At 54.2% G+C, this 24,882-nt stretch overlaps 1 protein-coding gene across 2 annotated transcripts in view; it reads right to left on the minus strand.

Annotated features, from left to right (window-relative positions):
• The window catches only part of Celsr1 (cadherin EGF LAG seven-pass G-type receptor 1), a 143,168-nt gene that overhangs the window by 23,859 nt on the left and 94,427 nt on the right, over window positions 1-24,882 (minus strand). For both annotated transcript variants that reach the window (XM_074084709.1, XM_020184602.2), the window contains exons 6-22: window positions 23,036-23,193; window positions 21,465-21,628; window positions 20,897-21,022; window positions 19,712-19,878; window positions 14,522-14,707; window positions 13,511-13,624; window positions 12,764-12,938; window positions 12,084-12,225; window positions 9,508-9,628; window positions 8,147-8,330; window positions 7,459-7,560; window positions 6,715-6,809; window positions 6,002-6,211; window positions 4,657-4,840; window positions 3,207-3,350; window positions 1,161-1,362; window positions 236-403 (exon numbers count right to left, since the gene is read on the minus strand). In XM_074084709.1, the coding sequence (XP_073940810.1) occupies window positions 236-403; window positions 1,161-1,362; window positions 3,207-3,350; window positions 4,657-4,840; window positions 6,002-6,211; window positions 6,715-6,809; window positions 7,459-7,560; window positions 8,147-8,330; window positions 9,508-9,628; window positions 12,084-12,225; window positions 12,764-12,938; window positions 13,511-13,624; window positions 14,522-14,707; window positions 19,712-19,878; window positions 20,897-21,022; window positions 21,465-21,628; window positions 23,036-23,193 (2,642 nt within the window). The remainder of the gene's footprint in view (window positions 1-235; window positions 404-1,160; window positions 1,363-3,206; window positions 3,351-4,656; window positions 4,841-6,001; window positions 6,212-6,714; window positions 6,810-7,458; window positions 7,561-8,146; window positions 8,331-9,507; window positions 9,629-12,083; window positions 12,226-12,763; window positions 12,939-13,510; window positions 13,625-14,521; window positions 14,708-19,711; window positions 19,879-20,896; window positions 21,023-21,464; window positions 21,629-23,035; window positions 23,194-24,882) is intronic.

Genomic DNA, 24,882 nt, shown 5'->3' on the forward strand with positions numbered 1-24,882 from the left:
GTGTGTGGTGTGTGTGTGTGTGTGCGTGTCTATGTCCAGGCTCTGACACCCCTAGAGGCAGAGCCAAAGAAGCATCCTGTCCCATAAGGGTGAAAGGGGGGCAAGAGACCAGAAGAGACTATTCTGACAGGACAATGTGCCAACCGAGCCTTCAGGACCTGGGACATCCTCACCCAGAAGTACAGGGGTCCTGTAGCAGGAGGTCCTACCCCTCAGGCACCTGTGTCACACTTACTCAAGAGAGTGGTTCCAGAACACACAGACAGGCTTGGTCCGCTCCTCCGTCTCCAACAGGGCAAACTCCACAAGGACGGGCCTGTCCAGGGGGCTTGGGAGTGGAGTCCCCTCACTGTACACCACGGTGCTAACCACTGGGGTGTTGATGACTGGTCGGTTAGGAAGCCTGTGATGGAGAAGTGAGACCACAGGGGCAAGCTTGATTAGGATGCATTTATTTAAAACCTGAGTGGGGATGCCATGAGGACATAGATCAGATGAACAATGGCACAGGCCCCCAGCCCTGCCCTCAAGAGGACCTGAGTGGTGGCATCAGCATCCTCAAGAGTGCAGGGAGACATGTCACCTTGGGACCAAGGGGGACTTCAGATTCAACAATGAAGAGAAGGCATGTGTGTAAAGACACCAAGGCCTTGATGAGCAGATGCTGCCACCCTGGGAATGGCAATGTGGCCAGTGCAGGGACCTGGGCGTAATCACGGCCCACGGTGGGGACCGCCATGGTGACAGGAAGCCAGGAAGAATTGAGGAGACACTATTGAGGCTGAAACGCATGACCTCACTGTTAGCCCCTCAACCAGGGTGCAAAGCTCCCGGGACACCAGCACTTTGTCCAGCAAACTGGCTGAGTAGCCATGGTGCAGGGCCAGCAGTGGGGGAGGCATGGTGGACAGGGCGGAGCCCATGGAGACACAGGTAGGGCACACACGGGAGCGTTTCGGGTGAGCCAAAGCAAAGGGTGAGCAATGTCCTAGAGCACTGTGCCTGTCTGGCACACCCAGAACCTCTGCCCAGGGGTCGCCATAGACAGGCCAGGTGTGAAGTCGCTGTGAAGGTGGTGGGGGATCAGGATTTTGATTGGTGGAGGCCTCAGGACCCTGCAGACTTGGGTGCTCCCCATGGTCCTGGCAGCCAGGCCTTACCGGAGGCTGCGGCGGTCAGGGTCGTACTGCTCAGGCAGCATCTGGCCCAGGGTCTGGTAAATGATGACCATGGCAACAGCAAACTGGCCGGGATCGTCTGGGTGTCTCCTCCGCCTGCTGACCGGGGACTCCTCAGCCTCCGGCTCTGGGTGCACCGTCTGGGACGTGACCCTCCACCTGGCCGGCCTCATCATGGGTCCTTCTGCAATGTGAGCACAGAGTAAGCGCTGGGCCAGGAGCCTCTGGGTTTCAGCTCGAGCCAGTGCTTCTTAAAAACCAACACAAGTCCTAAGGGAAGCAGCACGGAGTTTCCTCAAAAAGTAAACAGAATTGCCAGAAGGCCCAGCAACTCCATTTTGGGTACATATTCAAAAGGGTCTTAAAGAGCTATTTGTCCCCCACCCCACCATGTTCACGGCATTATTCACAATAGTCATGAGAAGGAAGCCACCCACTGTCCACGAACGGGCGAATACATAAACAACAGTGTTTGTCATGAGTGGGGGAGGGGAGACAGTGGGGGAGGGGAGCTGTTGAGACAGAGCAGAAACTAGAGAATGCAGTAAACACCACTGGACTGTGCCCTTAAAAATCACAAATGTGTACCTCGCCTCTATTTTATTAAAAAGTACCAGGTGTCACATGACAGGCAGCTGATATCCCTCACCCATCCATACTTGTCCCCACCCGGGGCCACATCGGGGAGCTGCACGAGGACATTGTGTCCTCCCTATGCTTTTATTTCATGTCAAACATGGACAAGTTTGCAAGTGTGCATGAAATGGGGATGCCAGAGACCACGTGTAGACCTTGCGATTACATGCACACTGTGGGGTACACATGCTTAAATATCCTGCCACTGCCTGAAGCAGCAACCACGGTGCCGGAGACCCAGGTTGAAGCCTGACCTCCCCAGGTCCTGGGCTGACAGCGAGGGGGAGGGAGGAGCCATGTTCTAAGTTAGAACGGGGTGGGGGAGGGTCCCACTGTCGGTCACAGGGGACGTGGCACCTGACAGCCAACTCATCTTACAAAATGCCACCTGACCAACTGGTGACATTGTGGTGCTGTGTCAGCCAAAGTATCAGTGGGTTGAATAAAAACCACACTGAATAAAACGCAACTACAGGGCTGGGGGAGCTGGAGGAGGTGGTACCTGTCCCTGGGAGAGGGAAGCAGGCACTGAGTGTCTCCCGTGAGGATGTCCTATAGCAAACAGGGTTCCTGTGCACCAGGCCTGGGACTCACAGGAGAACTGACCCAATGGCCACCTTGGAAGCAGACATATGACTGAAGTCACAGGGACAGAGCCCTTTCGTATGGAACAACACTAAATACTGTACATGTAACATGTATACGCACACATACACTTTCACAAAGGGAATATACACAAATGCACGCACACAGAATCCATATGTGTATACACACACACCTGCACAAACAGAAATATACACACGCATGTGTGCACACATGGAATATACACATGTATACTTGAACATGGGGAACATACATGTATGCATATACGCAGAAGACAAGCATGTACACAGAGAATAGATACATATACACTTGCACACATGGAATATACACATATAAGAAATACACATATAAGAAATATACACATGTACATGTGCACACAAGATTCATGTACATAATACTTGCACATATACACACATACATGCCAAAGAAATAGTCCTAGGTAAAGAAAGAATACACACATGTGCGCATGTACACAGATATACACCCCTACAATCACTTCCATGCATAGCTATGAACAAAACCCTCACAAGACATGCACTGTGGAAAAAACAGAGGGCCTGAGGTGACAAGTGACAATCTGCAAGAAGGGGTCAGTACCACGCTTGGTCCTCCATCAGAGCGAGACTTTTAATAGCTTTAGTAAAGACACCTGTACACTCACCCACCTGGCCTGCTTGGCTTCATGTCTGGGCTGTGGACTCCGGGTCCCTTTCTGAGGGTTGCCCAACCCTCCCAGAAGGACAGGGACCTGGGATACAGCAATGGGTTTGGGTTTCTAGGCAGTTTTACCTCTTTTCTCCAGTGGTTTAAAGACATCAGCTGGAAAGGACACAGAAGACTCCAACTCCCTTGGGAGCTCATCCTGAATGGCCTCAAACCGTGGCACCCGGGCACCAGTGAAGTTAAACTTGTCAAAGATGTCAACTGCAAGAACTGGAAAAGTTTCTTAAGTCATCACAACTGCCACAGCCACCTCAGACTCACACCATTCTCAAAATGACCAGGACTCTCACTGACACCGACTGACACCATTAGTGGTGAATCCACTTCTATCTTTCTGAGTCCTTTAAACCTACTGAGGGTCACACAGCAGAACACCTGGAGGTGACATGAGACAGCGCAGTGAATAGGGAGAGATCTGAGGGCAGACCTAACTCGCGGCATGACAGAGAGCAGATAGAGCCTCAGACCTGCAACACGGTCTGTGTCATTTCCCTGCAGACCTTCTAGCTGCAGAGATGGACAGTCATGGAGGCAAGACACCTAGAACCTATTCTCCGAGCCAGCCTGGCAGCGTGGACTCACCACCCACACCCCCTCTGCCTCCTGGAGTCAGTGACAGGACAGCGCTGAGATGGCCCACAGAACTCCACCTTCACCTGACACTGTCAGGCTACCTGTCAGTGAGTGCTGGCCTGTAACAGAGGCAGACAGCTGCACTATATGTGCCAGGGGACATCGTGTTCATTTACTCTATGCTAGGAGGGCCCCCGAGCCTCCTGTAGGAGCGAAGGCTCGGCTATGCAAGTGACACCCAGTGAGGCTGAGGGTTAACACGGGGGATGCCACCAGCCTGCACTGAGGATAGGGACCACCAGGGACGCAGGGACTTTTACCAGCTTTATGGGAAGGGGTGGGGACCAGTTCTGCCACAGTGGGGCTTTCTCTGCCTGAAGGACTCTCCAGCTCCACAGAAGCATGTCCTGGTGTCTGTGGTGACAATATTCCCAAGGGATGGTTCGGCTGACCACTTAGCTCCTGGCCTGGAGCAGGCCAGTGCTGCTCCCACCATCCAGTTGCCTGCCCAGGGTGGGAACCTGGAAGCTGCCCTCCCCACATGTCCTGCTCGGGTCTGCACCCATCTTCAGTGAGCTTAGCTGTCTCTGCTGGCCCTGGGAGGGCTGTACTGTGGGAGCCCCAAGCCCCACCCATCTGCAGAAACCTCCACACCTGTGCATCTGAAAGGCCTGCTGGACCCCAAAAACCACAGAGCAGCACCTCCACAGCTCCAGTGGCCCTGGAGCAAAGTGTGAGATTGCAGGTTGATCTCCCAAACGCCCCGCAATGGACGAACCTTCCACATCACAGGTAAGGAGGTGGAGGGGAGTGGTGGCTCACTTCTCCAGAGTAGACCTCTGCCTCACCCCTGGCGGTCAGCTCCCAGCTCTCATGCCCCAGATGGTCCTGAGGTTCCACCCTCAGGGACATCCTGCCCCCCATGCTGGTCCATGGTCCTTACCCATGTTGGCAGTGACAATGACAAATGGCCGCAGGTAGGTCCTCCTCACATTGCGTGCCACATTGCTGAAGTAGGCCTCGAAGCGTCTCAGCAGCTGTGCTGCACCGCCCTCGCTCCGTTGGATCTGCTCCCATGAGGCCCTGGTGGCTGGGGCCAGGAGGGCACTGCCTACGTGGATGACATCCTGGCCAGACAGACAGACAGACCGAGCTCAGCCTCGTGTGGAGGCCTAGTCAAGTAACACACGGAAATCAGCTGCTAGACATTAACTGGCCAGGACCAAGATGGGCCAGGTGTGGGGAGAAGAAAGAGTGAGCAACTTCATCTCAGAGGCTGCACATTGCCAGGAGGGTACCCTGCTGGGATTCCACTGAGTATACCCCAAGACCCTAAGCAGCAGGGGTGCAGAGAGTCCCAGTCACACCAGAACCCAGGCCCCAGAGTGAACCAGGTGATGGGAACCGCCACACACCCAGCTGAGCCGGGGAGCATGGCGAGGCCACTGGTGGACACGAGGCCGGTGACTCTGGGTGACAGTCCACACCCGTTCACAGCAAGGTTTATGGGAAACAGCATTCCCCATGCTGTGGAATATGAGGTTGTGCCCAAGGTTTGGGTGACCCAACCGGAGACAGAAACCAGGGAAGAAACTTGTCTGCAAAGAATCGAAACTTGTTCTCCGTTTGATCCCTCAGGCTGGAAGGAACCCAAATGAGGGGACTGCATCTAGGCCGGTGAGCTCTGCATGGACGGGGTGACAGAGTGTTCTGGAGGTTCAGGATGAGGACTGGAGAGGGGCCGTGAGACAGCTTGCGACACAGGAGCAGTTTACAAACATAAGGCGGACCGCTCCAGACACAGTTTAGATCTGATCGCTCAAACAAGTGAGAAACAGGGAGGCGTCCTTGCAGGAGGCGTGGGTAGGACACCGCAGAGCCCATCAGGAACCGCTACACACTCAGCTGGAGCGTGATGAGGTCACTGGCAGATGCATGGTCAGTGACTTGGGAGTGACACAAACACTGGGCCCACCACTTACAAGCTGTGCTCTAGGGGAAACCCCTTGGCTCTGTGTGCCTCAGTTTCCTTATCTGTCAGGTAGAAGGCTAACAGTTTCACACTGTGGGTGACATGGGAGGCACATGTAGCGTTGTGTAAACCACTCAGAACACTGGCCCATATTGAGCAGTCCCTAACTGTCACATCTCTGTTATTACCATCAAGGCTGAGGTCTGCACTCGCCTTGCAAAGCGCTCCTAACACTCCTATCGGCATAACTGGGCCTCGTTCCCGCCCACCAGCCTGAGGGCTTTCACCACCTGAGCGGGCTCTCGCCTCCTCCTACCTCGTGGAAGTCAGCGTCGCGCGTGGCCGCCAGCTCGAAGCCCTGCCGCTGGCTCTCGTGCTGCAGGACATGGGCCAGCAGCTGGTAGGCTGTGCGGACATCGTTGCCGAAGAGCACGCCGCTGTGCTGTGTGGCGTTCCGCAGCGCCTTTGCCAGCTGCAGGGACCGGTCGCCATCCATCCGAGTCTCATTGCGGCTCAGCTTGTCATTCTGGAATGGGGGAAACAAGCTCAAAGTCTGCAAACTGACACTCACTGCCCGGTCCTTCCTGGTATTCAGAAATCCTCTACTTTCTGGTGAAAGTATCCTTGTTAGAATGGCACTTTCAAAATCCCAAAGTCCAGAAATGACCTTGGGTTGGCAACTATGGGAGGAAAAGGGGCAAGAGGAGAAAACTCTATGTGACTGTGACCAGTTAGCAGATAAAACACCACGAAACAGGTGAGACCTGAGGGCAAGTGGAGGTGAACGTGGGGACTTAGCATTTGCAGAGCCAAAACCCAGAGCTGGGGTCCTGGGGTCAAGAGACGCAATTAGTACAGTATGCATAACATGCCAGCCTGATGAGCTGGCCCTTGCCTCTGTCCTGCAGCACTGCACCCCAGCAGTCCTCCTGCCTCCACACCCATGCTTCTGGGGAACACTGCCCAGTACCCAAGCACAACCCCCGTGTGCACACACCCTGTATGCACCTCCCTGAGGCTCCAGCCTACCAAGACTTTGAGATCCAAGAAGGAGCCAGTAGTGCAGTTGAAGAGCTCTGGGGGCAGCCAGCCTTTCTCGCCACTGCAGTGCCGGATGGCGTTTCCTAGGGAATGAGAACCAGAATTGTGGGAGCACTGTGCAATGTGCCAGCCGGAAAGTACTCAGACCCCAGCACTGAGCAGAGGTGAGAATTATAGGGGCCCAGGCTGGGCAGGCCCATGGCCAAGAGGCTCCCATCTTTCACACAGGGGCCTCCTCCAAGGCTGCTCTGACATTTGCAGTCACGCAAAGTGCCCAGCAAATACAAGCAAACAGACATGTGCGCGAGTCCATGAGGGAAGAGACCAGCCAAATGGTGCGTTAAGTACTGATGGTCCCCATACACCTCACTGATTCCAAACACCCCTTCCCATGTGGACACCATCACTGTCCCCATTTCACAGAGAACTCAGTGCCAAGAGTAGTGAGGCTACTCACTCTGCCCCAGGCAGAGAGCAGAAGAGACCAGAAGTGTACCCAGACCAGACTGATGGACATCACTGCCCCACGTGACCTAGTTTCTGTTACGTCCCTTGTGTGTTTAGGCCCTTCCTATTAAGGAAAGGCAATTTTATTTCTCCCTTCACTTTGCCCAAAGACTGCCCTTTGACAGGATATTCTGAGAATTTGACGTCTGGAAGCTTTCCTGGAAAAAGGCCTGCGTTCGTCCAGTTGCCTGCCCAAGGATGCCATGGGTCCCCTGACTGACTTACCCACAGATCCCTTGGGACATGGCACTGCAGCTGGCTGCCCGAACTTCGTCTGAGGCCACCAAATGCCAGCCTCAAACGCTCTGGGACATCCATTGTAGACAACTGGGGAACAGAGGGAAGAAGCTGCTCAGGCCACACGTCTGTGCCCACCAACAAGTTGTGTGCTCCTCCCTGCAGGAGGCCCCCACCACTAGGGAACCCCCGGAACCCTCCTTCCCTGACTGATGTCAGAACTGGCTTTGAGTTGTGACAACCTCACGATGAGCCAGGTTTCTAGAAGGCCAAGAGAACCCAGAATACCAGGTTGTCAAAGGCTTCCAAGCCTAGTGCATGCAGATGCCCCACATGCGTGCCACACACACCACAGTGCATACCAACACCACACATGCACACACCACACACACACACACACACACACACACACACCACATACACACACCACACACACCACAGTGAACACACACATACACACACCACATACACACACCACACACACACACACCACACACATGCCACACACACATCACACCCACACACCTCCCCCCCACGCACATGCCACACACACCACAGTGCACACACACACACCACACACACACTCCACACATGCCACGCACACACATCTCAGGCAAATGCCAGCCTGCAGCCTGTTCTTCAGTGTGACCGAAAGGTTTCAAGGGACACCATGGACCTTCGCAGCCAAGTGAGGTGACCTCCGCGAAGGGGTTGTCACAGCGGTTGCACTGGCGACCTATGACGCCGGGCTTGCAGGCGCACTGTCCGGTGTCCATGTCACACGTGCGGCTGTGGGAGCCATGGGGGAAGCAGTCGCAGGGCAGGCAGGCGTCCTGGGCTGGGGGCTTGTAGTAGTTCTCCTGCAAGAGTCAGAAGCACAGGTGACCTCAGACGCGCTGAGGCCCCGCTGCTGGAGGCTCCACCAGCGCGTGTGCTGGCTGCCAGCCTGACTGCTGGACCTCTCGTCCTGCTCAGTCCGCACTCCCCTCCAACATGGCTGCCTCCTGGAGTTCCCAGGACAGACCCAGGAAATGGCATTCTCACGAAAAGCAGGACAGCTGTTTGAGTCTTGCACTGGAGTGTTTCCAGCACAAGACTGTCTCATCGTTGCAACTGCTACGAAGCACACAGAGAAGACTGATGTTATGGGGAAGCATGGCAGGGACCTGCGTGACAATTTTCCTTCCTGATCAGCAGGCCATGTCTCCCTGATAGCACGTGTCACTCTGTGAGTAGCTACTGTTACCCTCGAGCTGGCAGGAGGGTTTCGAGTTACTGGCCACCAACAGCAGTCATGGAATGACAATTCTGAAGGTACATGACAGGACTGATGTCAGGAGGTCGGGCTTCCTACAATTTGGACTGAATATGTGGGCGTGTTCAGAGATCCCAGGACCGTGCTCCATGCTGCACCTGTGTGAGGACTGGACATCGAGGTGGGGCGGAGCCAGGGCTCTGATATATATCTATATATATATCTTTTACGGTGCCAGGATCGAATCCAGGGTCATTGCTGGGTATGAGCTCTGCCACCAAGCCACCTCTCCAGGCTTCATATTTTTAAAACTTCTATCATTACTGAAAGCAAGCTTGGTAAAAGTCCAGGACAGCAGCCAGCTAGGAGAACCAAGGCTGGTGGTGAAGATGGGACAACCTTCAGAGAAACTGCTAGATCTCCTATCACCCACTGGGTTTTGGGCTTCCATGGATTCCTTGGTGGGGAGGGTTCACTGGTGAGAAGCAGCCCAGGTGTGCTCAGTGCATGGGTGAGCAGCCCCACACTGTGTGTGTGTGTGCGTGTGTGACAGGAAGAGAGAGAGAAAGAGAGGGAGAGAGAGAGAGAGAAAACACTGACATGGGTAGATAGGCATAATGTATGCAGGAGCACACGTGAGTACAGTGGATGAGCGTGCAGGTAGCTCCATGAAAGTATGTGTACATGTGCATTTGTAGATGGTGTATATTCATATATAAGACCAAGTGCACATGTGTGCACAAGGCGGTGGTGACAGGCTACATCCCCAAAGGTCCCCTCACCTTGCACTGGCACTGGCCATTGGTCTTGTTGCAGTCAGGATCGAAGCCTTGGCTGACAGCACAGTGACAGGGGCCACAGACAGGATTCCCCCACCAGCCTTTGGGGCATGGAAGGTCGATTCTGGTAGAAGAAGATGGAAGGTTTATGGAGCAGTGCTTCCTATGAGGCGTGAAGCCTGCTGGTGGCCAGGGCAGGAAGATGGTCTCCCACTTCATCACCATCCTCCCTCGACTCAGGGCCTCAGTTTCCTCCTTACTGGCTCCAAACTCAGGCCCCACCCGACCAGGGCCCTTAGAATTTTGTGTCCTATTCACAGGCTTCCGGGCCACATATCCAAGAGGATTCTACCTACAAAACTGCAGTGAGCCAGTGGCTCACGCCTGTAAACCCAGCTACTGGGAAGGCAGAGATCAGGAGAATCACAGTTTGAGATCAGCCTGGGGAAACAGTTTGTGAGACCCTATCTTAAAATAGTGACCACAAAAAAGGGCTGGTGGAGTGGTTCAAGTGGAAAAGCACCTGCCTAGCAAGTGTGAGTTGAGTTCAAGCCCCAATACCACCAAAAAAAAGATGCATATATAAATGGAGGCCTGGCTCAAGTGGTGGAGTACCTGCCTAGTGAGCATGAGGCCCTGAGTTCAAACCCCAGTGACTATAAAACAAAAACTTGAAAAGAACTTCTTTTCTCCCCCTTTCTTTTATCTAGAAAACAAATGAGAGCCCCTAGCCGGGTCTCAGGTGAGTGTGACGTAACCACGATCAGCAAGGTGGAGATGCCACCTATCTGCGTGCACTCTGAGCCCTGCATCTGCACGATGCCTCACAGGGGCTCAGTGACAACAGAGCCCACTGCCAGGCTGGCTTCAAGGCCCCAGCCCCACACACAGGCAGGCTGAGCTCACTGTCTGGGCAACCTTCTTCCAGGGACCTGGGCATCTGCCATGGGACAACAGGTCCAGAGCATCTCTCACTACTCAGGTCCCCTGAGTCAAACACTGGCCACATCCCCACCGAGGCTCTTGGCAGTCTTTTTGCTCCGGGCAGTCTTTCCCCAGATGTGATGCACTTTCACAACAGGGAGGTGCAGACACAGTGGCTGTGGCGTTGAGTGGGATCTGCCCTCCCTCACTGAGGTGTCCACAGAGACCGGAAGACACCAGGACTGCAGTCTCGGTCGGGATGAGGCAGGCTGCTCTTCAATGCAGCTGCCATCTGTGTGCAGCTCACCCACCTGTTCCCAGCATGCTCTGCACCCGAGCACTCACTAAAGACCTGTCTGCCCCTGCCCAGGTCCTCCAGGTTCCTTGAGACAAAGGTTGCCAGTATTTACCACCCAGGATCAGGCATTTCCACGCCCCACCCCCATCAACCTCCCATACTCGCTCACTGCTAAGCAAGTGTTAAGTACTAACTGTGTACACCACACAGAGAGACGACAGCCTGGTCAAGTTCCTGAAACCTGGAGTTCCAGTCTTGTATTTATAGACCGTGCTTGCCACGCGGGGATCCCATGGCCTTGGTATAACATCCACCCCCGTCAGCCTGGTGTGTCTGCAATGCCAGGCCTGGGGGACGGGATTGGCCTCTGGGCTTCAACCAGCTCTTGCTTCCTCCTGCTCTACACTGTGTTCCGCAAGGCTCTGTAAGACCCAGCCCAGCCTTGCCCTGCCACTGCTGCTGGGCCCCAATGGCCTCTGTTCCTATCTCACACAACAGGTCCTCCCTCCCCATCCCCTACCTCCGTCTCCCTGCCTCAGGACACGCCTGCCCTCTGACTGACCCACTGCCCTCTCTAGCCCTGCCCCCGTGGTTAAATTTCATGCTGTTCCTCTTTAGCCTCCCTGGCTCCCACCTTCCTCTGCACTCTAGGACATCTTTTCTAAGCTCTTTCTTTGTTACTTTATTTTTTTTTCTTCTAAGCTCTCCCTTGGATCAAGTCTCACTGACACCCAGAGGGCAGTGGGGTGGTTCTCATCTTCCTTTGACGTCACCAGCCCAAGGGCACAGGCTACCTCTTGCTCATGGCTAGGGATTACAACACATGCAGGGACAGGGTGGCCAAAGAGCAGAGCAAGGGGTCTCTGCCACTCAGGGTGGGGCTAGCACCCACATGGCTCCTGCAGCACGGTGGCCTTCACCACGGAGGGCAATGAGCCAGGTGTGGAGCTGGAGTCTTGGTTTGTGAAGAAGCAGGAGTCTCCACCCTGAGACTGGATCACGGGTGTCACTTGATCCACACACTCCGGACGCGGCACTCAGGAAGCACAGATAGCACGTGCCTCCCTCCTGACCGTCTACACACCTGCCACGCACAACCTCCCACGGAGAAGGCAGATGCACGTCGTGCATTTCCCAGGGCCGCTTCCTTGGGGAGCAACGGGACCCCGAGAGTTGTGTCGGACGTTTCCAGGGTGGAAACTTGAGCACATGGGGTCACACGTGGGATGCCAGATTTGCTCCTCACTTATTTCATGCCAAATTTGTTGCCCTCGTTATCCAGAAGTGTGTGAGTGTCTAGGTCAAAGTCACAGCGCGGAGAGGGAGGTGGAGGAGACGCGCGGTCAGGGCCCCTTACTTGTTCTCGCAGTACTGCCCGTAGTGGCCGGGCCCGCACTGGCACTCGTAGCCACGTGGGGAGCTGGGGGATCGCACGCAGGCCGCTACATGCTTGCAGGGGTTCAGGTGACATGCGTCCACACACTTCCTTCCGAAGTACCCTGCAGGGACAGGGCAGTATTACCTCCATGGTAAGTCACTTCGCTCCACAGTGACATTTCTGGCTACGTGGCAGAGGGGGCGGCAGGGTGCCCCCAAGTCTCAGGAAACACAGACACTTTGTGTGCTGGACTTGGAAATGCGGAGGACAGCTTGCCGCGGCCCCTGGGGAGGGTAGGAGCGAGGGGGATCCCCAGCGCTCCAGGGTGTTTGGGAAACAGATACCAAGTGAGGTTAACTTCTCAGCCCCCAAGCTTCAGAGGTGACCAGTACATGTCTGAATTGAAAACTGTGTTACTTTTGAGATTCCTCGGTTACTCTCATTATGGAGCATGAAGTGAAATGCAGCGTGCTCCCCAGGCCCCTAGCTGAGAAGCAGCAGAGGGGTCTGTTTTCAGCAGAGAAGGCCGTGTGTTATGGTCAGCTCAGGGCTCCACAGACCCACAGCTGGTCAGGGTGCCAACATTCCAGCTCTGCTTCTCTGGCTGCATGTTAACCCGAGGGTCCCTTCCACCAACGGCATGAGGAACAGGGCCCCACCTTTGTCACAGATGCAGGAGTAGCTGTCCCAGGTGTCCTGGCAGCGGCTGTGCTCAGGGCAGGGGCTGGAGGCACACGGGTCATCCACATCACAGCCGTCCTTCACCCTGACCTTGAGGGCATCGTTCATGTTCAGGGTGGCCACATTGGTAGCTGTCTCCCCCATTCTCACCCCCTGCATTAACAAACGGGGACAGCCAGGTTCATTTCCAAGGTATTGGGGCTGGAGGAACCCCACGGGGTAAACGAGTCTTACAAAAGCCCCAAATTCTCTTTCCTTGTGAGGTATCTCATAAGCTGAGCCTGGTGGGATGCTCCTCTCACCCAGTGGCCTGGGGGCCAGAGACATGCGCCACGCTGGGTACTGGAGAGGACCAGAAGCAAAGGAAGGGGAGGTTAACCTCTTCCTCAGCTACTTTATAAACCACGCCTGCAGCAGCCTCTGGAACACCTGGTCAGGGGAGAGGCACAGGCTGTGCAGGACTGGACCAGGTGGCCACAGCAGAGGTGAGAGGTTGAAAGTAGAGGGCCAACCAGAACTAGGGGGTCCAGGGCAGGGGGAGCCCTAGCATGAGGGGAGCCATAGGAAGGGTGGGTCTATGGCAGAAACAGAAGACATCCAAGTTGGGGGGCCCATTAGACTGACTTTTGGTTTACTGAAAATCATCAGAAGGACTGACGGTACGATCTGTGGTGCTGGCAGCCTGGGGCTGTCAGTGAGGGGTGGGCCACCACACCAGGACATACCTTCATGCAGCCACGGAAGCCACGGCGCACAGAGACCTTGTCTTCAGACACACCCCCGATGACAACACTCCTCATCTTCAACCCAGGAAGCTGGTTCCCGATCTGCACTGTGTTCTGAGCAAAGAGGGGAGGGATCTAGGGCTACATCCACCATTCTGGGTGCATCTTCCCATGGGAGAAGTGTGCTGAAGGCTACACCAAGGTCCTTTGGGCAAACTACCCAGAGCCTGAGGACACAGGGTCCTCCAAAGAGAAGGAAGGGGAACACTCACCTTCTAGGGGAAAGCCTGGCTGCATTGATGTGCAGTGTGAGGGAACAGGTGGGTCATGGGGGTGACCCTCAAACCCCTGTAATGGGCACCCCACCTACCAAGCTGCTAGAACGAGCTTGGGAAACTTGGAAGATGGCAGTGATTGCAGACAGGTACATTCCTCAGCATTGCCCCAGCCCCCAGGAAGGCACACACTGGACACAATAGCTATCGTGCAAGAGGAGCAGAGATGTCACTGTCCCTTAGGAAGCACTAGCAGTTCCCTAAGTGTGTGGGCATCTTGAAAATGTGTTACAAGTTACCTGGTTGCCAACTTGGAAACCCAGTCTGGCTCAGCAAGTGTTCTAAGAGGGTTGCCTGGAGTCGACTGCCCACCAGGTACAGCACCCCTCTGTCCCACAGCTGCTCCAGGGCCAGGATCCACTGTTCACCCTGCTTTACTTCCTGCTCACCCTCTCCCCACCCTGCACCCCAAGGCACAGCGCTGAGCAGAGTTGTTACCCAAGCCAGCTTTGCTAAAAGAAACCACTATGGCCCCATAATGGGAAACACAGTGGACAATGTCCAGATGAGATACACACAAAGCATAACATGGAATATGGGACACAATTTGAGGGTCCCAGAAGGCACCTCCCAAAATCCATAAGGCCCCGCTGATGCTGGCACTCTGAGGGGTCATTCAGCTTTCCAGTGGCCTGACAAAGGGTCCATTCCAAAGAGGACTCAAGTGCCTACTCACCTGGTCCATCCCATAGTCCAGGGTCACGACCGCCAGGTATTTGATATCCTTGCCCTCCTTGGCGCTCCTCAGCTCTATCAAGAGGTGGTGCCACTCCCCATCAGTCACACGAGACCTGGACAGCTGCATGGATGCCATGTCAGAGGGGCCATGGGACACCTCAAACTGGACATAGTTGTTTAGGATCTGTAGAGCAGAGAAAGCAATGACCGATTGGCGCAACGGCGACAACACAGAAAAATTCTGTTACTTCAGTAGCAAAGCTACTCAAAGAGACACGTGACATAGCACTGGATTGAAGACGGATTCAAAAATCAGGCGAGTTTTCAATTTGCTGAGCCTCATGACATGCCTCTTGACACGCATGAGAAAACAGCTCGGCACTGCAGCCAGCCTGCAATGGTGTTTCACGATATGGCCGAGGCAATGCCCCGGTCTTGCCCTAATGAAGATCTAGGTGACTTGGACCCATCCTCCTGAGAACACCTAGGAAAACAAGACTGAAGGGCATCTGGGTGAAGTGTCAAGTGACAGTAGGCATGGCCAGGAAGACAGAAGTGAGCTTGAGGCTTGCTTCCCCCAGGGATGCTGGCAGGTCCTGAAGACTGAGGCTGGAAGCTGGACACAGTTCTCTGGGATGCTGTGGGTACAGACTGGAGTCCAGGGCCTGCTAAGGGCATCTCCAGTCTCCAGGCTGCAGACTGGGAGCCTAAGGATTCTACACTTGGAGTAGATAAGATTCAGAGCACATCTTGCAGGAATGGTGCCCAGCGTGGACTCTCTGCAGTCTGTGACAACACCAGCATGTTCTAGGATGGCCGGGGTCCCCAGCTACTGCAGACACAGCCATGTAGATAATGATGTCCCTGAGGTGATCTATCAATCTCTACAGGTTTTCCATACAGTGCCCAGCACTCAGTTAAAAACAACCAAGCAAATGAGGAGACAAGACGGCATGCCTGAAAACCAAAAGAAGCATGGAAGAGTGGAAACAGCTCCACTGGAATCCAGATGACAGGGTCAGCAGTCCAGACTTGAAAACAGCCATGGGAACCACAGGACTTTCACAGAAACATTAGACTCTTAGTTCCGGCTGTGTTACATTTCATAAGGGCCAAGCTACCGTGTTTGAATACATGTAACAAAAATCAGAAAATGGGGCTGGGCATGCTAGCTCAAGCATGTGATCCTAGTTACTTGGGAGGTGGCGATCAGGAGGATCGTAGTTCAAGGCCAGCCTGGGCAAAAAGTTCAGGAGACCCCTTTCTCAACCAGTAAAAGCTGGGCATGGTGTGTGCTCCTGTTGCTCCAGCTGTGCAGGAAGCATAAACAGGATTGTGATCTGGCCTGGCCCAGGCTAAAGTGAGACCCTACCTGAAAAATAACAAAAGCAAAAATAGCTGGTAGAGTGCCTGCCTAGCAAGCACGAGGTCCTAAATTCAAACCTCAGTACTACCACCACCACCCCAAAAAAAGGAGATTACATTTTAAAACCAACCAACTATTAAAAACTGCTTAAAAGAGACATACCTATAATCTAAAGATACCAATGTTGAAAGTGAAAGGTAGAAAAAGAGACACAATGCAAACACCAACCAGAAGAAAGCTGGTGCTGCTATATTAAACCATCGGTAGAGATAATGACGACAGAGCCGACTTGCCAGGAAAACAATTCTAAATTAGAATGCGCTTAGAAACATAGCACAGAGAGACAGATTTCCAAAGTGGATAAATTTACAATCAGAGCTGGAGACTTTGAACTTGCTTCTCTCAGTAACTGAGAAAACAGACAAAAATTAATGATGTCATACATTTGAACAGCACAGTTAAACTGCATCTTCTGACGCACGCAGAACTTCAAGCCTCACACAGCATGGCACACATCCTTTTTCAAGCGCACACAGAACAAACACTGCCAAAAACTGAGCCAATCTGGGCTGTAAAGCAAGTCTCACATAGCTCCAAGGTCTCAAATCATACAGCACAAGCTCTCTGACCAATTATGCTAAAAACAAGGGCAATGATTTCCTAGAAGATGCTCATGCTCTAACTCAGTCACCCATCGGTCTCCGATGAATTCATGGTGGAAATCAGAAACTGGCTCTTAACTGAATGGAAAGGAAGTGCAGCAGGTGACCTTTGGTCTCCACGGGGATAACTTCTCACCTTTCTACATTTTATGTCCTGTTCTACAGAGGTTTCACTTGCTGCTCTCTCTCCCTGTCCTGCTCACAATCTCTGCAGTGAGCAGAAGGACAGTGGAAAGGACGCTGTCTGCAAACAGAAGTGGTAGCAGTGGAGTAGGCTGCAGGGGCTGCCTTCCACCTTGGACTTGTCATAGACTGAAGAGAGGTGTCAACGACTGCAGGTGGATTTGGGGTGCCTGACAGCAATCACCCAAAATGTCTGGGCTGTGGGTGAGGACACAGCCCTGTTTGGCCCGCATGCGGCAGACAGGGTCTTTCAGGGCCCTGCACAGCTCCCGGGATCTGCAGGAGGCCTGTAAGCTGAGCATGTCCCCAGAACTCACCAGAACCTTCCTGGAATGTCCACACACCAGCTTCTGGGTGCTCACGGGGGTCTGCAGGATCCCTCATGGCTGCCCCTCGTGCCACCCAGTCCTGCACAGGGAGGGCTGGTTCAGTCCCTGCCCAAACCCCTTAATTTGTGGACGAGTGACCCATAGCATCACTACTCAGTCGGCATCCGGCCAAGGCAGCTTTTGGTACTGTACTTTTGTCCAACAGGGACCCTGATGCCAAATGCCTCGAGAACTCCAATTCATCACCTGAATCGAAACCAGTCCATTTAATTTTCTCCAACAGAGAAACAACCACAGAGAAATGCCATCCACAGGAAGGACTGCGCTTCCAAATTCTGGCCCAGCGTGAGCTTCTGGTGTTACCAGGTAAACTTGTGAAATTAGAGCTGACGAAAGTGTGACAGCTGCATTTACCCGACCCAGGCCACACCTCCAGATGCTCTGAGCAGGCCATGCTGGGAGATGCTGCTTGGCTGTGATCCCGGTGTGCGGGGACAGGTGGAGGCGGGCAGGTTCGCAGCTGGGCTCTGTCCCCCAGCATTTCCTTGGCCTGTGCTAGCTGATCTGTCAAGAGTCCTACCCTCCACTGACCTCTGACAGGGAGCTGGGGGAGGGGAGGGCCCTGGGCATCCCCTTTGTCCCCCTCACTTATTATACTGAGCTTGCCCCACAGAACTGTTTCTGTGGGGTTCTGTTTCTGACAATGAGAGGCGTCCTGTGGCCACCCCAGGAACGCAGGTGATGAGTGAGTCACAGGGCCTGCACTGCAGTCTCTAGGCCTCAGTGTCCTCGGTGTGGAACAGAAGCTTAAGGTCTGTCTCACCTCTAAGCATATGCAACCCCACTTCAACCTCCTGCGAGGGAAAGAAGAGAGTGGAAAAAAAACAAGCCACAGCTCCGTGAGGACACAGGAACAGTGGAAAGGGTGAGCGCCAGTTCCACAAGGAACTTCCTGACTGCCAAGCTACGATCCCTGGAGCTGTTATCCCGGGATGGCTGTGCTGCATATGGGGGAAGGAAGTCCACATGCACCCAGGTCCCCCACATGCACTGCCACACTCATGTACACAGACACATGCACACACAGACATGCATGCATGCACACAGATACATATGCACCAATGCACGTACATGGACACACACAGATGCACACACGTGCATGCACTGAGACAGGTACGCAGATGTACACAAATGTGTGCCTGTGCACAGATACACACACAGGCATGAACACATGCGTGCTCAGAGACACATGCACGAAGGACGTGCAGACACATGTACACAGATGTACACATACCCACACAGACATGCACATACACAGAGGCACATGCACACAGACATACGCTCCCACATACACACATACAAACACATGGACACACACATGTGTACACATATACATACTTGAAAAAAGCCTAGAAGAAAGAAAGAAACACCCAGTTACGGATTCCTTCAAATCAAGACGGAATGCCTTGCTCAGGTGCAATTCCCCTGGGCTGCTTGCTCCTGACTCCCATGGGTCACTCCTCCTCAGGGAGGAACATTAGGTCTCAGCAGAGTCACCCAAGGAGCTTCAAGGAGGGAGAATTGCCAGGATATTTTGGGGGCTGATCAGAGATGTTGTGGGCCACAGGTTTATGCAAGAACATCTGTCCCCAACATTACTGCAGATGGAAACTGGCAGAGACACCAAGAGAGGCGTGTGAGCTGTAGGCCTGCAGCCTGGTGTGGTCTGTCACCTCCATGGGGATCCCTGTGGCTGTCTGCCTGGTGAAGCAGTGATTCCCAGAGCTTGGGTAGATCCCACTGTCTCACCAAGGCAAGCAAGAGGCGAGGGCCGCAGGCAGCCCAGCTCAATGAAGGAGCCCTAGGTGTTTTCTAGAATGGAAGAAGCTTCTCGCTGTTTCTCAGTGGAGTACCTCTCACTCTGGGAAGACTAAGTGGAAGCTATTTGTGACGCAACACACCTGAGGATAGAGCGCACTGAACGATCTGTATGTAGCCCAGGCTGGCCTCGAGCTCTTAATCCTGAGTGTTGGGATTACAGGCATGTACCATGATGCCCAACCAGGAACTATCATCCAATGTTTCAAATAACAAAATAGTAAAGACCAGAAAATGCAGAGAACAGCGTGTGAGGCACTGCGACGAGTCCTTGGACCCCGTCTAGCCGGGCCACCCTTCCAGACACAATGAATGGCAATGTTCAGAGTCTGCACTGGCTGGCCACAGTTTTAACTGATGGAAGCCTGCTACTTCCACCTGCTGTAATTCTGCCACATCCAGCTCTGAAATGCCACAAGTTAAGTCAGAAAAGAGGCCCGACCCCCAGGGGAAAGAGAGCAGAGCTGCCGCCTAGCATGCATCCTGGGTGAGTGGCCACAGCCCTGTGACCTGTGCTCCACTGCTAGCCTGTGAGGAAGGGAAGAAGGAGCTGGAAAGGAAATTCTGGTGGGAATTCACAGCTGCACTCAATGGCACAGCTGTACTTCTGCTGGAGAAAGCAGCTCATGCTTCCCTCTTTGGTTATCACTGGTGGGGTGAGAACAGAAGGTAGGAGAGTAGAGGAGCCCTTCTGAGGTACCCCAGAAAACTCCTGCACCTTGTTCCCTCTCTGCTCTGCAGGTGTCCAGGTGGCACATAACCCCACTCACCTGGAGATGGAGCCTGGAAGACACGCCAGCAGTAGCCTCCATCAACACACCGTCCTCCTTCCGGGTCCGGAACATCAGCCCCAGGTACCAGGGCACAGAGATGGTAATGTCTAGGTCATTCCAGGATACAACACTCTCACCGCTGAAGCGCTGGGGGTGGGGCATGACTGTGGATACAGATCAGGGACCTCCTGAAGTCAGGCAGCCTCAGAGCAAGGTCCTGGGGAGGCATTCTGGACTCTTTGCATTTTAACACAAAGGCCAGTCTCAGACTTGTATATGTAACAAATCTGGCGCTCAGCATCCCAGCAATGAGTTCTGCAGCTGCCACCTGGGGGTCTGCGTCACTTCCGGAGAAGAGGCAATGCCTGAGGGTTTCTATCCATGGTCGAGGTGTGGTAAGGGGCCCTCAAGCTGGACGAGGCAGAGGAGTGGCTCGGGATGCCTGACTCGGGATGCCTGTCAGCTCAGCCTACCTGTCCCACCCTACGTGCATGGGGCTTGGGCAGGAGCAGGGTTCTGTGGCAGTCATTCTCTTGGTGAGGACAGTGTGGGTCTGCAGCCCACTGGAACACACACGCACACATTCCAGCAGTATGACCTGCTACAGTATCAGCCACCAGGCACGCAGGCTGCTTCTCTACTCTTGGTGAACAGCACAGCAGGAAGATCTGCTGGCTCATGAGAGCTCCCAGATAACTTGGGGACCATAAGGGACAACCTCTTTGGCTCTCACACTTGGAAAACTCACAGGGCAAGGCACAGCCTGAGGCATGAAGTGGATCATACTGATCCGACAGCACCAGGTTCCCATGATCTACACCCTAATCCCTGCCACTGGGACTCAGCAGTCACAGCCACGAGACCTGAAAGACCAAAGGCAGCGCTGGGCACAGCGGCTGGGGCAGTTTGACCTGGTGAGTTCCAGGCATCTGCTTCCTGCTCTTATAAATTCAAATCATGGCAGCTGTGTTCTCTGGCACAGCCAAAGTTGGGATGTAGCAGCCCAAATCAGGAACTCTGTACCTGGGATGGCCACACACAGTGCCTGTGCACATGGCCACGGCCACCTGCAGCTTGAGCTGCCAATGAATATCAACACAGCAGAGCTGGCAGCTGCTCCATCCCCCCTCCTCCCTGCCCCAGGACTGCCATGGTTGAGGTATGGCAGCTCCAGGCCCTCACCTTGCTCACAGTTCTTCCCACCGAACCGGAGTGGACACTTGCACAGGTACGTGTTCCATCTGTTGACACAGGTGCCACCATTCTGGCATGAGGTTCCATCACAGAAGTTTCTCTGAGCAGCACAGCCTGGCAAGGCAGAGCACATGGCCTGGCCTCACTGTGAGGAACACAGGGGAGCCTCCCCCGGAGGACTCACCCTCATGAGCCAGGCATGAAGGGAGATGGCCTGGGACCCGCCTGCCATGGTAGAAGCATCAGACTGAGATGGGCAGAATTCTCTGTCCACATCCTGGAGACACAGCCTGGAGACACTGTGGGTCTCCAGGCTGTCATCGAAACCGGGCCTGGTCACCTGTGACACACTCAAGACTTTGGGATCATGTGCCTTCAGGTCAGCCATAGCCAGCTCAGCAGTGGAAACAGAGCCCAAGGGCGGCATCTCTGGTAAATGTGCTCCAGGGTCCACTCACAGGAGATGCCTATACCTGCACACGTTTTCAGGAGAAAGATGGCACTCCAGGGACCCTCCCTGGGACCAGCCCCTCATGGTACCCTGGCAGCCACTCACCTGCCACGGTGCCATTGTTGGCGATGAATCCTGCCATGTCCACGCTCCTGCCATCGATGGACAGGTTCCTCATGCAGCCCACAAACTGCCGGTTGTGCACTGGGAAGTCTTCCGGCAGGTTGGGGACGCCTCCCAGGAGCAGAGGGCCTGTCAGATCCAGAGACCTGGGGAGGCAAAACAAACCACTGTGACGTCCAGGTAAGAGGCACCATGAGGCTTGGCTCCACCGTAATGTCACTGCAGCCTCTGCTGCTAGAAAGGCGTCAATCGTGAAGCAGGCTGGAATCAGAAGCAGTGACCAGAGGCCAGAATGAAAGGTGAAGCCTGCTTCTAGGGCTGCCAAGGGCTCCTCACAGAATCTCTGTGCCTCAGTTTCCTCACACTTCCATTACATACTGACAAACTGGCTGTTTCAGGTGAACCAGTGGCCACCATGGAGCCCCAACCACCCAGGGAGGTCCACTCCTCAAGTGGAGATGGATCAATGAGGGAAGTCAATGCTGAGCAGGGACTCCGCCTAGGGCCCTCCAGGAAAGGCAGTCAAAAGAAAACTAGAACCCAAGCCAGGCATGGTGGCACACACCTGTCACCCCAGCTACTCAGAAGGCTATCGGTGGGAGGATCATAGTCAGAGGCTGGCCCCAGGCAAAAATGCAGACACTATCTGAACAACAACTAAAGGAAAGGACTGGTGGTCTGGCTCCAGTACTAGAGTATATACTTATCAAGTTCAAGTCCTAGTCCAAATCCAGACCCTGGCACCACCAGGGCCAGGGTTCTACCCTCCAGTGTAAGTTTACCAACAGTGGGAGAAAATGGTGAGTGGGGATTGGGAAAAAGCAGTGTGACTGTCCTGGTCCTTCACTGACCAGATTATAGGGATACATCAGCTTCACCTGAACATGACCTCCAAAATGTTTACTCAAGGACAGATGTGGTGGTGCACACCTGTCATCCCGGCCCTCAGGAGGCTGAGGCAGGAAGATCAAGAGTTTGAGGCCAGCCTGGGTAACATAGTGAGAACGGTCTCAAAACCAAAGAAATAAACAAAAACCCAGATATTCAGTATGCACACACACCCGCCATGGGTCCAATGAGAGCCCGTGCTAGTTTTCTCTTGAGGCTGGCACCACAAAAAAAGAAACGAGGGAGAGGCCAGCCGTGTCCATGTGAAACTCCTTGTTCCTGAGTTAGAATGAGCACTGGGAGACTCCAGGACCAGTAGAGAGACCTGGCTGCTTCCACCCAGTAGAGCTCAGGGTCTAGGGACCCATGCTTGTCAGGAAGTAGCCAGCGATCCCGGGATGGTGTCTACATCAGCAAGCCGCCATCACAACCTGGGGTTGGCCCAGCCACTCTTCTGACAGATACTTATAAGGGAACTTATTCTAGAAAGCTCTATTTCTCAGAGGAGGGGTACCCCAGCAACAGGGAGGGAATCTGATGCCAGCCTGCACCGGGGATACTGAGGCAGACTATGCCAGTCTGACTGTGAGGGCCCAGGGTAACTGTTTGGAGCCATGGCCTTGGGCAGGCACAGATGCCCTGAATGCCCTATTCACAACACTCACTTCTTCGAGCCACTCTGAGTACCCTGGGCAGCGCAGCTGTAGTTCCCCACGTAGCTCCCAAAGTGCACAGCCACAGCTGCATCACAGTCGTCCACGGTCACCACGGCCACTTTCTCTCCAGATGGCCCATGGGGAAGGCCCAGGCGGCCAATGTTGGGCTGTGGAGACAGAAAGCACCGACAGTGTCAGCGTTGTCTCCCAGTACCCTAAGTGGGCACCCCCGGCACATCACCCACGGAGGGCGGCACGTGGACAAGGGATTCCCCATGCCTGTTGCATGGGGTGCAAAGAATTACACCCTCCAATGCAGGGCCTTCCTAGAAGGCCGCAGTGGTGAGTTAAATGAGCCGAAGCTGGAGCAAGGGACCCTGAGCTAAGGGAACACACAGGAAGGCAGAGGCTGGAGCAACTGTCTGCAAGCCAAGGACACCAAGGGCAACGGCAGAGAGGGACAGGAAGGACCTTCCCCCAGAGCCTCACGGCCTGCCCACACCTGGCTTTGACCTCAGCCCTCCAGCCTGTGAGAGAAGAAAGGGCTGCTGTCCAGTGGCGTTACTGGTGGTCCTTCCACCAGTATCCCAGGATACATTTCCATTCTCAACAGCCACTTATGGGGAACCTCTGGCCCTAGGGATTCTCTCCAGGACCCTGCCTGACTGACTCTGTGTTCAGGCACAGACACCAGGATACCAACACCTGGCCTGAAGATGCCCCTCCCCACATGTGGCATGGAGCTTCCTGTCCAGGCCAGGAGCCTGTCAACCCCCAGGCATCATGGTCACTCCAGTACCCATGTTTGCCTTGCCCTGGAATGACCTTCCAGCCGCTTGGCTGGAGCAAAGTTGACCCCTGTGCTCCCATACCAGGTCCATCTCTGCATGAGCCTCTTGACCACTCAGCCCCCTGCTGGCCTCACAGATCTATTGACTCAGGTCCTGGGCTGGCCACTTCCCTACCACAGCTCCTTCCTGCCCAGGATCACTGGAGAAGCTCCTCCTTCTCCAGGAAGCTGTGGGTGACATCCAGGCATGCCTCCCCCCACCACACACGGCCTTCACAGCCTTGGGCACTGCCCAGACAGCCCTTGAAGTCCTTCCAGTAGGAGAAGCCCACTGGACCGTCCATGGTGGCCATGTGATGACAGGCATGCAGAAATCAGAGGTCCAGGAGCACAGAGGCAGCCAGGGGGCATTGCACTGGCAGGTGGACATCCCTTTTCATGTACATATTGAATACTAACACCTGCATCCCTGGGGACGGTGAGGACCAAGTCAGAGGTGCCAGTTGGTGCCATCGGGCCTCAAGATTGGCATTCAACACAAGGTGCCTCCTTCCTCCCCTCCCCCATCCTGAAAACAGTGGGCCTAATTCTGTGGGGGTGCAGGCCCTCTAGTCTCAGCATTCAGGAGGCTAAGGCAGGAGGATTGCTTGAGCTCCAGGAGTTTGAGGCCAGTAAGAAAACATCTCAAAAGGAAAAACCCCAAATGATGGGCCCAATGCCTCCTCTCTCTAGCTCTAGGGTCAATGTGAATTCATAACACAGTGCTACCTCAGCCTTCTTTACATTACTGGAAATCACTGTAAAAACAGAATAGAATTAAATCATCCTTGATACCTTTTAATAGGGAATGATGACATAGTGGATTCAAAAAGAAATCTTAATTTTTGCATAGAACAAAGCATCCACTTGACTGGTGAAGCTACTGGTAACACTAGCTCATTCACCCAGGCAGCATACCCTGGAGTTGTGCAGTGCACAGCCTATGAGGCTGTATGTAACCACCCCAGCTGAGCTTTCCACTCTTCCTCATCCAAATATCTGACCTGAATAAGACACACCACTGTAG

The sequence above is a fragment of the Castor canadensis genome, chromosome 8 (assembly GCF_047511655.1).
Source record: "Castor canadensis chromosome 8, mCasCan1.hap1v2, whole genome shotgun sequence".
Taxonomy (NCBI): domain Eukaryota; kingdom Metazoa; phylum Chordata; class Mammalia; order Rodentia; family Castoridae; genus Castor; species Castor canadensis.